Source organism: Rattus norvegicus, chromosome 18 (genome assembly GCF_021556685.1).
Source record: "Rattus norvegicus strain SHRSP/BbbUtx chromosome 18, alternate assembly SHRSP_T2T, whole genome shotgun sequence".
Taxonomy (NCBI): domain Eukaryota; kingdom Metazoa; phylum Chordata; class Mammalia; order Rodentia; family Muridae; genus Rattus; species Rattus norvegicus.
Genome location: NC_141551.1, coordinates 45,361,996 through 45,374,680, shown reverse-complemented (window position 1 = coordinate 45,374,680; position 12,685 = coordinate 45,361,996). Strand labels below are relative to the sequence as shown.

Genomic DNA, 12,685 nt, shown 5'->3' with positions numbered 1-12,685 from the left:
TACACAGATAGAGTAGTCTTGCACTTCATGGTTCCTACACAGATAGAGTAGTCTTGCACTCTGTGTTTCCTACACAGATAGAGTAGTCTTGCACTCCATGTTTCCTACACAGATAGAGTAGTCTTGCACTCCATGGTTCCTACACAGATAGAGTAGTCTTGCACTCCATGGTTCCTACACAGATAGAGTAGTCTTGCACTCCGTGGTTCCTACACAGATAGAGTAGTCTTGCACTCTGTGTTTCCTACACAGATAGAGTAGTCTTGCACTCCATGGTTCCTACACAGATAGAGTAGTCTTGCACTCCGTGGTTCCTACACAGATAGAGTAGTCTTGCACTCCGTGGTTCCTACACAGATAGAGTAGTCTTGCAATCATCTAGTAATCACATTTCTTAGTATTTTCTCAAGAACTAGAAGTACCATGACCAAAAGAGACTTGGGGAGAAAAGGGTTTATTTCATCCTCTAGGATATGCAGGGCAGGAACACATGACAGAAACCTTGAAGCAGGGGCTGAGAGGCCACGGAGGAGCACTGCTTGCTGGCTTGTTTCTCGTGGCTTGTTCACCATGCTCTCCTAGACCATCCAGAACGCCCTGCCCAGGAACAGCACCACGCCATGTGCCCACCAGCACCAATCCAATCGTTAATTAAGAAATGCCCTGCAAGCCAATGTGGTGGGGGCATTTCCTCAATTGAGTTTCTCTTCCCAAATGACTCTAGCCTGTGCAAATTAACAGAAAAACTCGCTAGTACATAGCTTTATTACAACAATAAAACAAACAAAGAAGCAGCACCTAAGATGCCCTCATAGGTAAGTCAATACGCAAACAGCGGTGCCCCACACCATGGATCCCCCACACCATGGGCCACATCCAACAACACACGCGTTACCCGTCCAGAGGGAGAGGAAGGAGTGAGTGCAGCACTGGTGAGCTCTGTGAGATTCTCTAAGAGTGGACATGAGGTGTGCACTTGTAAGGAGTCTCACAGTTGTACAGGACAGAGTGAGTCCTGATGCAACTGCAAGCCTCGGTTAGCAACGAGAGGTCAGCATCAGTCCACGAGTTATAACAAGACAGCAGATGGTAACAGGAACCCAGGAAAGGGGCACACACGAGAACTGTACACTAGGACCAATTTTCCTATAAAGCAGAACTGCTCCAGAAATGACATATGTCACATGCCATGTTTATGCTATGCATTTCGTGTTTTTATATGATCTATATAAGTAGTCTATTATTATAAGTAACTGTGTTGACTTATTACAAAACAGTAAGAATGTTATTACCCTGTCTACAGATATATGTGTGTATACCTAGCTATGCAGAGGAAAAGGATTAAAGTTTACTTCCAAGAGGGAAAATTAATGGTCACTTTCTATAGCTTCCACTGTATTTTTTAAGTTTTTCAACAACAGCCATAAATTACACAAAATGCGGGGCTGGGAATTTGGCTCAGTGGTAGAGCGCTTGCCTAGCAACCGCAAGGCCCTGGGTTCGGTCCCCAGCTCCGAGAAAAAAAAAAAAGAAAGAAAGAAAAGAAAAAAAATTACAGAAAATGCTTTTGAAATTGGAAAGAAATTTTCTAAGTATTCAGAAAATCAAATCCTTTTACGAAGCTCCTTCCACACAGTGTGGCAGACCCCAGCACACTCACCTTCTGGCATCACCGTCTCTGTCATCCGTGACCCAGCGTTTGGGGCAATGGTGTTACAATGAATGTTGTTCTTCCTGCCTTCAATCACGAGAGTATTGGCGAGACCCAGAAGGCCCAGCTTTGCAGCACTATAATTTGCCTGGCCAAAGTTGCCGTATATTCCAGAAGCTGAGGCCGTCATAATGATTCTAAAAGGGAAGTCATAAGGACTCTAAAAACACAACACCGACATCATCTCTCCCTGTGCTGTCCACACTGCAGCCCTGACTATTCTGATGCTGTGGAGCCAAAGCCAGTCTTACGCCTGCTTCACCTCTCATAGCTGTGAATCTAACAAGGTTGACAGAGCAGTGATGTTTCAAATTCAACTATAGGATTTAAGTACATAAAAGAATGTCTGGTTAGACCCACGGAGATTTAAATATAACAATGTTTATGTACTAGCTACCAAAAACAACAATATTTATAAACACAAACCTGCAACATGTAAATTAATATTTTAGCAAGAAATATTAGGTCAAGCAGTTGTAATTCTTCAGTGGTCATCACTTCACTGCTCCATTCCTGGATAATACTAAACACCATCATATAACCTGACACGATCTTACTCCACTTAAAACACAATAAATTGTTTACTTTCAAAACTGTCAAGTTCAAGATAAAACAGGAGTCTCAAAACAGTAAGCATCACTGACAATTTGCTTCTACAACTGTCTGAAGCCCCAACTGCAGGGCTGACCTGACATACAGAGGACAGGACAAATGTACGAGTAAATGAATTACACTTGTGCAGCAGTAGAGAACTGATCCCAAACACTCTGCAAAGACTAGCCCATAGTGGGCTAGCATGAGAAGAAATGGCCATCATCTCTCTGTCCACCTGCTTGCTGGGCGTGACAAATAACAATCCTTAGTGCTTACACCCCTTTCTAAAGTTGCTGTGTAGCAGCTTTCTATAAAACTAAAATCTTGTATCTTGGGAGGAAGTTATAAAGCCACGGGATGATTAGAGGGATGTGCTGTGAGGGAGCTCATTAAGCTCAGTAAGGAAATTACTCAAAGACTTCAGAAAGTCCCCAAAACCGACAGGACTCACTAGATCTCCCTCCCAAAGGGTACAAAAGTAGTAGGGGCAGCTGCTAAAAGACAGTCTCAGTCAAGCCCAGTTGTCTGGAAAAGGCTCAGATTCACTGAGACACCTAAGAAGACGCTCTCTAATGAGTTGAGCTTCCTGTAGGCTGTGCAGTGAGCTCCCAGTGTTGTTTTTGTGCACTGTCATCCATGCTGAGGGTTAATTTTGGTGATGCAGCTGTCTTTGAGTCATTGCTGCTCTTTTTAGTAGCCCCTCACCCGCATTCCTATAACGAATGACAAGAAAGCTCATTACTTTGTTTTGCTAAGCTGAACTCTGGTGGTGTTTGTACTGTTGTTTGTTGTTGGTTCCCCATCTGGGATGAATAGATATCAATTCACATCTTGTCTCCCCAAGAACAGTGTCACACAAAAAGCGTGATAAAGGTTCGTGGAAATGCATTGATAATGGAAAGCATGTGGGGAAAGGAAAGAACAAAGTTGGTGAGTGTGTGCACCCTGAAGCCCGCACAGGTGTGGGAGCACTTGCCCCAGCACCACACCCCCAGGAGGAGCACTTCATGCAAACATCCTCTCTGCTGACTGCAGGCAACTGTACCTTCCATAATTCTGCTTCTTCATATGATCCCATGCTGCTCGGGTCACTTGGAAGGAGCCCCGCAAATGAACTCTTTGAATTATATCTGAAAAAGAAATTGTTTCCATTACATGTTTGTCACAAGTTAGGTGTGTCTTAGAATAAACTTACACAAACATGTTCATTTTATATGGGGCATCCGTAACCATCTACTGTCACACTTAGGTAGCCACTTTTGTTTTTGTTACAATTATGCTACCGATCAACAAGTCATACCCATACCAACGAGCTTTCTTATAATTTATAAAATTATTCTTAACCCTTACACTAATCTAAACATGATTATATTTAATTAATGCTACTCAAAATAAAAATGTGCTGATAGAACCCCAGAGGGAGACAATGCAGTCTTTTTACATCTCGACTTGCATGTGTACCTGGCAACCCCCACTTAAGTAAGTATCTACGGGGATTTAGCTTCCCCAGCAAAGTGCTTGCCACACAAGCAGAAGAACTGAGTTAGAGACCCAGAAGCCATGTGAAAATGTTAGGCATGGAAGCCAATGTGTGTAATCCCAGTGCTGGTGAGGCAAGGTCAGCTAGTTGGGACTTTGTTACCCAACAAGTCTATCCCTACTACTGAGCTCCTGACCAGGACGAGGCCCCATCTCAGAGGAGGTGGGTGGCATTCCTCAGGACAATGACCTAAATTGTCTCTGGCATGTAAACGTATATGCATACACATCCCACACACACATGAACTGATATACACGCATTAAAAGCAAATTTCTAAGTGAATAGTCATGAAGTTGACATATAGAACTTATACTCAGAATAACAGATCATAGTTAGACCACACAGCTCATCATCAGAGAATATCTATAAAATACTATTATCTCCATTTTTGGCAATATTTTCAAATGAATTAAGCAGTCTGCTTTTAAAGACTGCAGTGCAATGAGTGGACCACCTGAAGAACACTTTACAAAACAACCCTGGATTGGGAGCTGTCCCATTTCTGAACATTCTTACCCATTTGGTTTCATTCTGGAATTCAAAACAAACAAAGCCAGAAGTTTCCATAGAAATGCTAGATGAAAGTCCAGAGTAAATGCAAAACTAAGGCAGGACAAAGGGGTGATGAGGCATGAGGATGGGGTAGGATGGAGTCTCAGCGCTTAGACCTTCTCTCTCAGCTTCCTACCCCAGCTTCCCCAAGGGAAGAATGAAAAGCTTTCCGCTGCTTGATTCTCAGTCACCAGGACATGGTGCCTCTTCTAAAAGGTCTAGGCACAGAAGCTGAACTTCATCTCAGCAATGATGTAATTATCCCACCTCAGTGGCTATGCCTGCCACCCCTTTTGCCACTGGTCTGTTGACTTTTGATGACCATAAACAGGAACAAAAGAAAAATAAATGCAAATGGGCTTTCACTGTTGTATAAGCTCAACCTTTGCAACACAGGTTAGGAAAATGAAAAATATTTCCTATTTATTGAAAGCTTCAGGTTAGCATCCGTGTTTTGCCCTCTCCTCTCCTCTCCTCAAGACCTTTGATTTTAATTTGTAGTTCCCTGGGCTCTTCTGCATCCTGCTCTTCTCATGGGGAAAACACACACACACACACACACACACACACACACACAGATATCTAGATAAAACAGAGTAAAGGCTACTAGAAAAAGTTAATACTAAGAAACAAAATTGTTTTCAGGAAATTCCGCAAATGACTTATTTTTTAACAAATGTTTAAGAAATAGGACACTTCTAACTATATATAAATCATTTTCAATAAACTCATTTATATTAACAGTAGCAAGTACAAAGCATTTCCTTAATAGTAATAAATTCATTAAATACTAAAAGACGAAATAATAGTTACATTCCAAAGAAGCAAGAAAAGCATCTTACCCCAGTCTTCATCACTTATCCTAGAGAAGGAACGGTCCCTCAGGATCCTAAAATATTGATAATACAGAATGATCAGAGTGAAAGGAAAATGCACAGCAGTAAACGCAATGGTGTGTACGCTACTACAAATCAAAGTACAGAAAAACTCACCCAGCATTGTTCACCACAACATCTACGATATGAAAGAGATCCAAGTTACATAATGAAGGTAAGCATATTAATCAACTATAAGCCAAAATCCACTCAGAAAGTTAAAAGTTCTCTCCTTGTTCCCCAACAGTAAAAAGATCACAAATTCAGGAGGCACTAAAGTAAGCATGGGGATTCAGACCTGCAATCCTGTCACTTGAGAAGGGAGGGCAGGAGGAGGGAGATGAGAGCCAGCCTCAACTACACAGAAAGAAAGTGTGGGATAACCTGTACTACATGAGCCGTGTCTCAAAAATAAAATAAATAAAATAAAATAAAATAAACCAGGAATTCAAAACAAACCCACTGAAGTCAGAAACCAATATTCTATTTGATATGTCTTTGTAATCTCACCATGCAAAGAAAGTGAGGTTTTTAAAGATTCAGCCCCTGGAATCCTGTGCCATCCCCATCCTCTGCATCACACTCTGTGGTTTCTGTCCCTGTCTAATGGCCGGTGACCACGGCTCTTAGGAATCAACCTAACCAAACTAGAACAAGTATGCTGGACTAAACAAAGAAGGGATACACTCAACTGACACACAGTAGTGCTGTCCAGACTGGAAACACAGTCTTGTTTCCCTCTTGCAATCCATTAATTTTAATGACAGCATCTCAGACTAAACCAGGGAGTTGGAGAGGAAGGACTAAGAGTACATCTCTAAAATGAAGAGTCTTATTGTGCTGGATAGTTTTATGTGAACCTGACATAAGCTAAAGTCATCTGAGAGGAGAGAACCTCAATTAAGAAAAGGCTTCCATACATTCAAGTGGTAGTCAAGACAGTAGGGCATTTTCTTAATTAGTGATGGATGGGGAGGGCCCAGCCCATGGTGAGTGGTACCTTTCCTGGGCTGGTGGTCCTGGGTTCTATAAGAAAGCAGGCTGAGCAAGCCATGAGGAGCAAGTCAGTAAGCAGCACCCATGGCCTCTGCCTCAGCTCCTGCCTCCAGGTTCCTGCCCTGTGTGTTTCTGTCCTGACTTCCTTCAGTGATAAGCAGTGTTACGGAAGTATAAGCCAAATAAACCCTTTTCTCCACACGTTGCTTTTTGGTCATGGTGTTTCACTATAGCAATAGAAACCCTAACTAAGACACTTAGCACACATATTTTCTCTAAATCTGTAAGACACCAAAGCATCATTTAAAAGATCATATACACTGGGTCGGTTATTGCCAAAATACTGATTTATCTCAGAAATGTATTTGAGATTTAAATGAATTATCATTTAAAAGGGCAAAGAGCTTATGCTCACAAAATTTTTTAATCACTTAAGATGCAAAAAACTTAAAAATTACCTAAGTATGTATATGGTAATAAAATCACCAATTCAATTCCATCATGAAATAAAATCAGTTAAATAAAATATTTGAATCATGAAACAAAACCACAAATCTAATTAGAAAAAGAGATTTGTTTGTTAAACGAATGTCAACTCAAAAATATTACATGAGAAATCTAGCAAGTGCCTGGTTAGTATCATGTAATAGTTTTCATTGTGAATCTGAGCTAACCTGCACTCGGCTGGGAGGAAAGGCTCACTGGAGGACTGTCTACAGTGAGCTCGCCCATGGGCACGTCTGTGGAGGACTACCTTAAGTAAACTGATGTGGCAGACCTGGCCCACTGTGGACGGCACCATTCCCTGGGCAGGGTTCCCTAAACTGTAAGAACAGAGAAAGGGAGCTGAGTACAAGCAAGTCCCATGCACTTCTGTCCTGCTGATTTCACAATGTAACTGGTGTCTGAAGTCCTGTCATAACTTCCCCACAATAACAGACTGTATCCTAGATTTGCAAGCCAAAAGAAATCCCCTTCTCCCTAACTTGTTTTTTCCTGGGGTTATTTTATCACAGAGACAGAAATGGAACTTAAAGACACTATAAATTCAGGAAAACATCACCTATTCTGCCGAATGTGTCCAGTGCTGTCTTCACAAGCTTCTCGCCTGCTTCGACTGAATCTGAGAAGAGCAACAAGGACAAAATGTCAATAACCTTCCTCACAGTCACCTTCTGTGGCTCAGAGCACAGGAGTGATATTACCACCCAACAGAATAAACTCAAAAGAGGCACACAGCAATCAACAAAGTGTAGTATCCCCAAAGAAACTTTTATGCCAGACAATTCATTAACCAGCAAAATAAGGATAGAATAGAATGAATAAGAAATGCTGAGAAAAGACTTTAATCCCAGCACTTGGGAGGCAGAAGCAGAAGGAACTCTGTGTGTTCAAGTCCAGCCTGGTCTACAGATCGAGTTTCAGGACACCCAGGGCTACACAGAGAGTCTCTGTCTCAAAATAAAAAAACAACAAAAAGTTCTGACAAAGACTAGCTAGAGGAGTGCTGCCCAATGAAACTGCTTATGGGAAAGGGAAGGGTGTGAAATAACTACATCTTAATTAAACTCTTAAACTTCCTATGAAGTTTAATGGTTTCCACCATTGTACAAATAGAAACGAATAATAATATGTGGGTACAGGCTGTTCAACAGAGTGGCCAGCATAGCAAGCAAATACTAAGTTTAATTTAATCTATTTAATTTTACACAACTACACAAACATTGTTCCTTAGTGGCAAACTGAGAGGATGGGAGAGACGGAGGTACACGTTTAGTCTATATAAGCATATGCATTATATAGCCGCCTAGTTCTGCACTATTTTTTTTTTTATTAACTTGAGTATTTCTTATATACATTTCGAGTATTATTCCCTTTCCCGGTTTCCGGGCAAACATCCCCCTCCCCCCTCCCCTTCCTTATGGGTGTTCCCCTCCCAACCCTTCCCCCATTGCCGCCCTCCCCCCATAGACTAGTTCACTGGGGGTTCAGTCTTAGCAGGACCCAGGGCTTCCCCTTCCACTGGTGCTCTTACTAGGATATTCATTGCTACCTATGGGGTCAGAGTCCAGGGTCAGTCCATGTATAGTCTTTAGGTAGTGGCTTAGTCCCTGGAAGCTCTGGTTGCTTGGCATTGTTGTACTTTTGGGGTCTCGAGCCCCTTCAAGCTCTTCCAGTTCTTTCTCTGATTCCTTCAATAGGGGACCTATTCTCAGTTCAGTGGTTTGCTGCTGGCATTCGCCTCTGTATTTGCTGTATTCTGGCTGTGTCTCTCAGGAGCGATCTACATCCGGCTCCTGTCGGTCTGCACTTCTTTGCTTCATCCATCTAGTCCAATTGGGTGGCTGTATATGTATGGGCCACATGTGGGGCAGGCTCTGAATGGGTGTTCCTTCAGTCTCTGTTTTAATCTTTGCCTCTCCCTTCCCTGCCAAGGGTATTCTTTTTCCTCATTTAAAGAAGGAGTGAAGCATTCACATTTTGATCATCCGTCTTGAGTTTCGTTTGTTCTAGGGATCTAGGGTAATTCAAGCATTTGGGCTAATAGCCACTTATCAATTAGTGCATACCATGTATGTCTTTCTGTGATTGGGTTAGCTCACTCAGGATGATATTTTCCAGTTCCAACCATTTGCCTACGAATTTCATAAACTCGTTGTTTTTGATAGCTGAGTAATATTCCATTGTGTAGATGTACCACATTTTCTGTATCCATTCCTCTGTTGAAGGGCATCTGGGTTCTTTCCATTTTCTGGCTATTATAAATAAGGCTGCGATGAACATAGTGGAGCACGTGTCTCTTTTATATGTTGAGGCATCTTTTGGGTATATGCCCAAGAGAGGTATAGCTGAATCCTCAGGCAGTTCAATGTCCAATTTTCTGAGGAACCTCCAGACTGATTTCCAGAATGGTTTTACCAGTCTGCAATCCCACCAACAATGGAGGAGTGTTCCTCTTTCTCCGCATCCTCGCCAGCATCTGCTGTCACTTGAGTATTTGATCTTAGCCATTCTCACTGGTGTGAGGTGAAATCTCAGGGTTGTTTTGATTTGCATTTCCCTTATGACTAAAGATGTTGAACATTTCTTTAGGTGTTTCTCAGCCATTCGGCATTCCTCAGCTGTGAATTCTTTGTTTAGCTCTGAACCCCATTTTTTAATAGGGTTATTTGTTTCCCTGCGGTCTAACTTCTTGAGTTCTTTGTATATTTTGGATATAAGGCCTCTATCTGTTGTAGGATTGGTAAAGATCTTTTCCCAATCTGTTGGTTGCAGTTTTGTCCTAACCACAGTGTCCTTTGCCTTACAGAAGAAGCTTTGCAGTTTTATGAGATCCCATTTGTCGATTCTTTTTTTTTTTTTTTTTTTTATATTTCTTTTTTTTTTTTTTCCATCCTCATTTTTTTTTTTTTTTATTAACTTGAGTATTTCTTATATACATTTCGAGTGTTATTCCCTTTCCCGGTTTCCGGGCAAACATCCCCCTCCCCCCTCCCCTTCCTTATGGGTGTTCCCCTCCCAACCCTTCCACCATTGCCGCCCTCCCCCCATAGACTAGTTCACTGGGGGTTCAGTCTTAGCAGGACCCAGGGCTTCCCCTTCCAGGGTGCTCTTACTAGGATATTCATTGCTACCTATGGGGTCAGAGTCCAGGGTCAGTCCATGTATAGTCTTTAGGTAGTGGCTTAGTCCCTGGAAGCTCTGGTTGCTTGGCATTGTTGTACTTTTGGGGTCTCGAGCCCCTTCAAGCTCTTCCAGTTCTTTCTCTGATTCCTTCAATAGGGGACCTATTCTCAGTTCAGTGGTTTGCTGCTGGCATTCGCCTCTGTATTTGCTGTATTCTGGCTGTGTCTCTCAGGAGCGATCTACATCCGGCTCCTGTCGGTCTGCACTTCTTTGCTTCATCCATCTAGTCCAATTGGGTGGCTGTATATGTATGGGCCAAATGTGGGACAGGCTCTAAATGGGTGTTCCTTCAGTCTCTGTTTTAATCTTTGCCTCTCCCTTCCCTGCCAAGGGTATTCTTTTTCCTCATTTAAAGAAGGAGTGAAGCATTCACATTTTGATCATCCGTCTTGAGTTTCGTTTGTTCTAGGGATCTAGGGTAATTCAAGCATTTGGGCTAATAGCCACTTATCAATGAGTGCATACCATGTATGTCTTTCTGTGATTGGGTTAGTTCACTCAGGATGATATTTTCCAGTTCCAACCATTTGCCTACGAATTTCATAAACTCGTTGTTTTTGATAGCTGAGTAGTATTCCATTGTGTAGATGTACCACATTTTCTGTATCCATTCCTCTGTTGAAGGGCATCTGGGTTCTTTCCATTTTCTGGCTATTATAAATAAGGCTGCGATGAACATAGTGGAGCACGTGTCTCTTTTATATGTTGAGGCATCTTTTGGGTATATGCCCAAGAGAGGTATAGCTGGATCCTCAGGCAGTTCAATGTCCAATTTTCTGAGGAACCTCCAGACTGATTTCCAGAATGGTTTTACCAGTCTGCAATCCCACCAACAATGGAGGAGTGTTCCTCTTTCTCCACAACCTCGCCAGCATCTGCTGTCACCTGAGTTTTTGATCTTAGCCAATCGCACTGGTGTGAGGTGAAATCTCAGGGTTGTTTTGATTTGCATTTCCCTTATGACTAAAGATGTTGAACATTTCTTTAGGTGTTTCTCAGCCATTCGGCATTCCTCAGCTGTGAATTCTTTGTTTAGCTCTGAACCCCATTTTTAATAGGGTTATTTGTTTCCCTGCGGTCTAACTTCTTGAGTTCTTTGTATATTTTGGATATAAGGCCTCTATCTGTTGTAGGGTTGGTAAAGATCTTTTCCCAATCTGTTGGTTGCCGTTTTGTCCTAACCACAGTGTCCTTTGCCTTACAGAAGCTTTGCAGTTTTATGAGATCCCATTTGTCAATTCTTGATCTTGGAGCATAAGCCATTGGTGTTTTGTTCAGGAAATTTTTTCCAGTGCCCATGTGTTCCAGATGCTTCCCTAGTTTTTCTTCTATTAGTTTGAGTGTGTCTGGTTTGATGTGGAGGTCCTTGATCCACTTCGACTTAAGCTTTGTACAGGGTGATAAGCATGGATCGATCTGCATTCTTCTACATGTTGCCCTCCAGTTGAACCAGCACCATTTGCTGAAAATGCTATCTTTTTTCCATTGGATGGTTTTGGCTCCTTTGTCAAAAATCAAGTGACCATAGGTGTGTGGGTTCATTTCTGGGTCTTCAATTCTATTCCATTGGTCTATCTGTCTGTCTCTGTACCAATACCATGCAGTTTTTATCACTATTGCTCTGTAATACTGCTTGAGTTCAGGGATAGTGATTCCCCCTGAAGTCCTTTTATTGTTGAGGATAGCTTTAGCTATCCTGGGTTTTTTGTTATTCCAGATGAATTTGCAAATTGTTCTGTCTAACTCTTTGAAGAATTGGATTGGTATTTTGATGGGGATTGCATTGAATCTGTAGATTGCTTTTGGTAAAATGGCCATTTTTACTATATTAATCCTGCCAATCCATGAGCATGGGAGATCTTTCCATCTTCTGAGGTCTTCTTCAATTTCTTTCTTCAGTGTCTTGAAGTTCTTATTGTACAGATCTTTTACTTGCTTGGTTAAAGTCACACCGAGGTACTTTATATTATTTGGGTCTATTATGAAGGGTGTCGTTTCCCTAATTTCTTTCTCGGCTTGTTTCTCTTTTGTATAGAGGAAGGCAACTGATTTATTTGAGTTAATTTTATACCCAGCCACTTTGCTGAAGTTGTTTATCAGCTTTAGTAGTTCTCTGGTGGAACTTTTGGGATCACTTAAATATACTATCATGTCATCTGCAAATAGTGATATTTTGACCTCTTCTTTTCCGATCTGTATCCCTTTGATCTCCTTTTGTTGTCTGATTGCTCTGGCTAGAACTTCAAGAACTATATTGAATAAGTAGGGAGAGAGTGGGCAGCCTTGTCTAGTCCCAGATTTTAGTGGGATTGCTTCAAGTTTCTCTCCATTTAGTTTAATGTTAGCAACTGGTTTGCTGTATATGGCTTTTACTATGTTTAGGTATGGGCCTTGAATTCCTATTCTTTCCAGCACTTTTATCATGAAGGGGTGTTGAATTTTGTCAAATGCTTTCTCAGCATCTAATGAAATGATCATGTGGTTCTGTTCTTTCAGTTTGTTTATATAATGGATCACGTTGATGGTTTTCCGTATATTAAACCATCCCTGCATGCCTGGGATGAAGCCTACTTGATCATGGTGGATGATTGTTTTGATGTGCTCTTGAATTCGGTTTGCCAGAATTTTATTGAGTATTTTTGCGTCGATATTCATAAGGGAAATTGGTCTGAAGTCCTCTTTCTTTGTTGTGTCTTTGTGTGGTTTAGGTATAAGAGTAATTGTGGCTTC

At 41.6% G+C, this 12,685-nt stretch overlaps 1 protein-coding gene across 1 annotated transcript in view; it reads right to left on the bottom strand.

The window, feature by feature from the left end:
• Positions 1-12,685, bottom strand: part of Hsd17b4 (hydroxysteroid (17-beta) dehydrogenase 4) — a 90,605-nt gene that overhangs the window by 59,350 nt on the left and 18,570 nt on the right. The window contains 5 exon segments of the mRNA NM_024392.2: positions 1,661-1,848; positions 3,351-3,435; positions 5,240-5,286; positions 5,390-5,411; positions 7,332-7,391. Coding sequence (NP_077368.2) covers positions 1,661-1,848; positions 3,351-3,435; positions 5,240-5,286; positions 5,390-5,411; positions 7,332-7,391 — 402 coding nt within the window.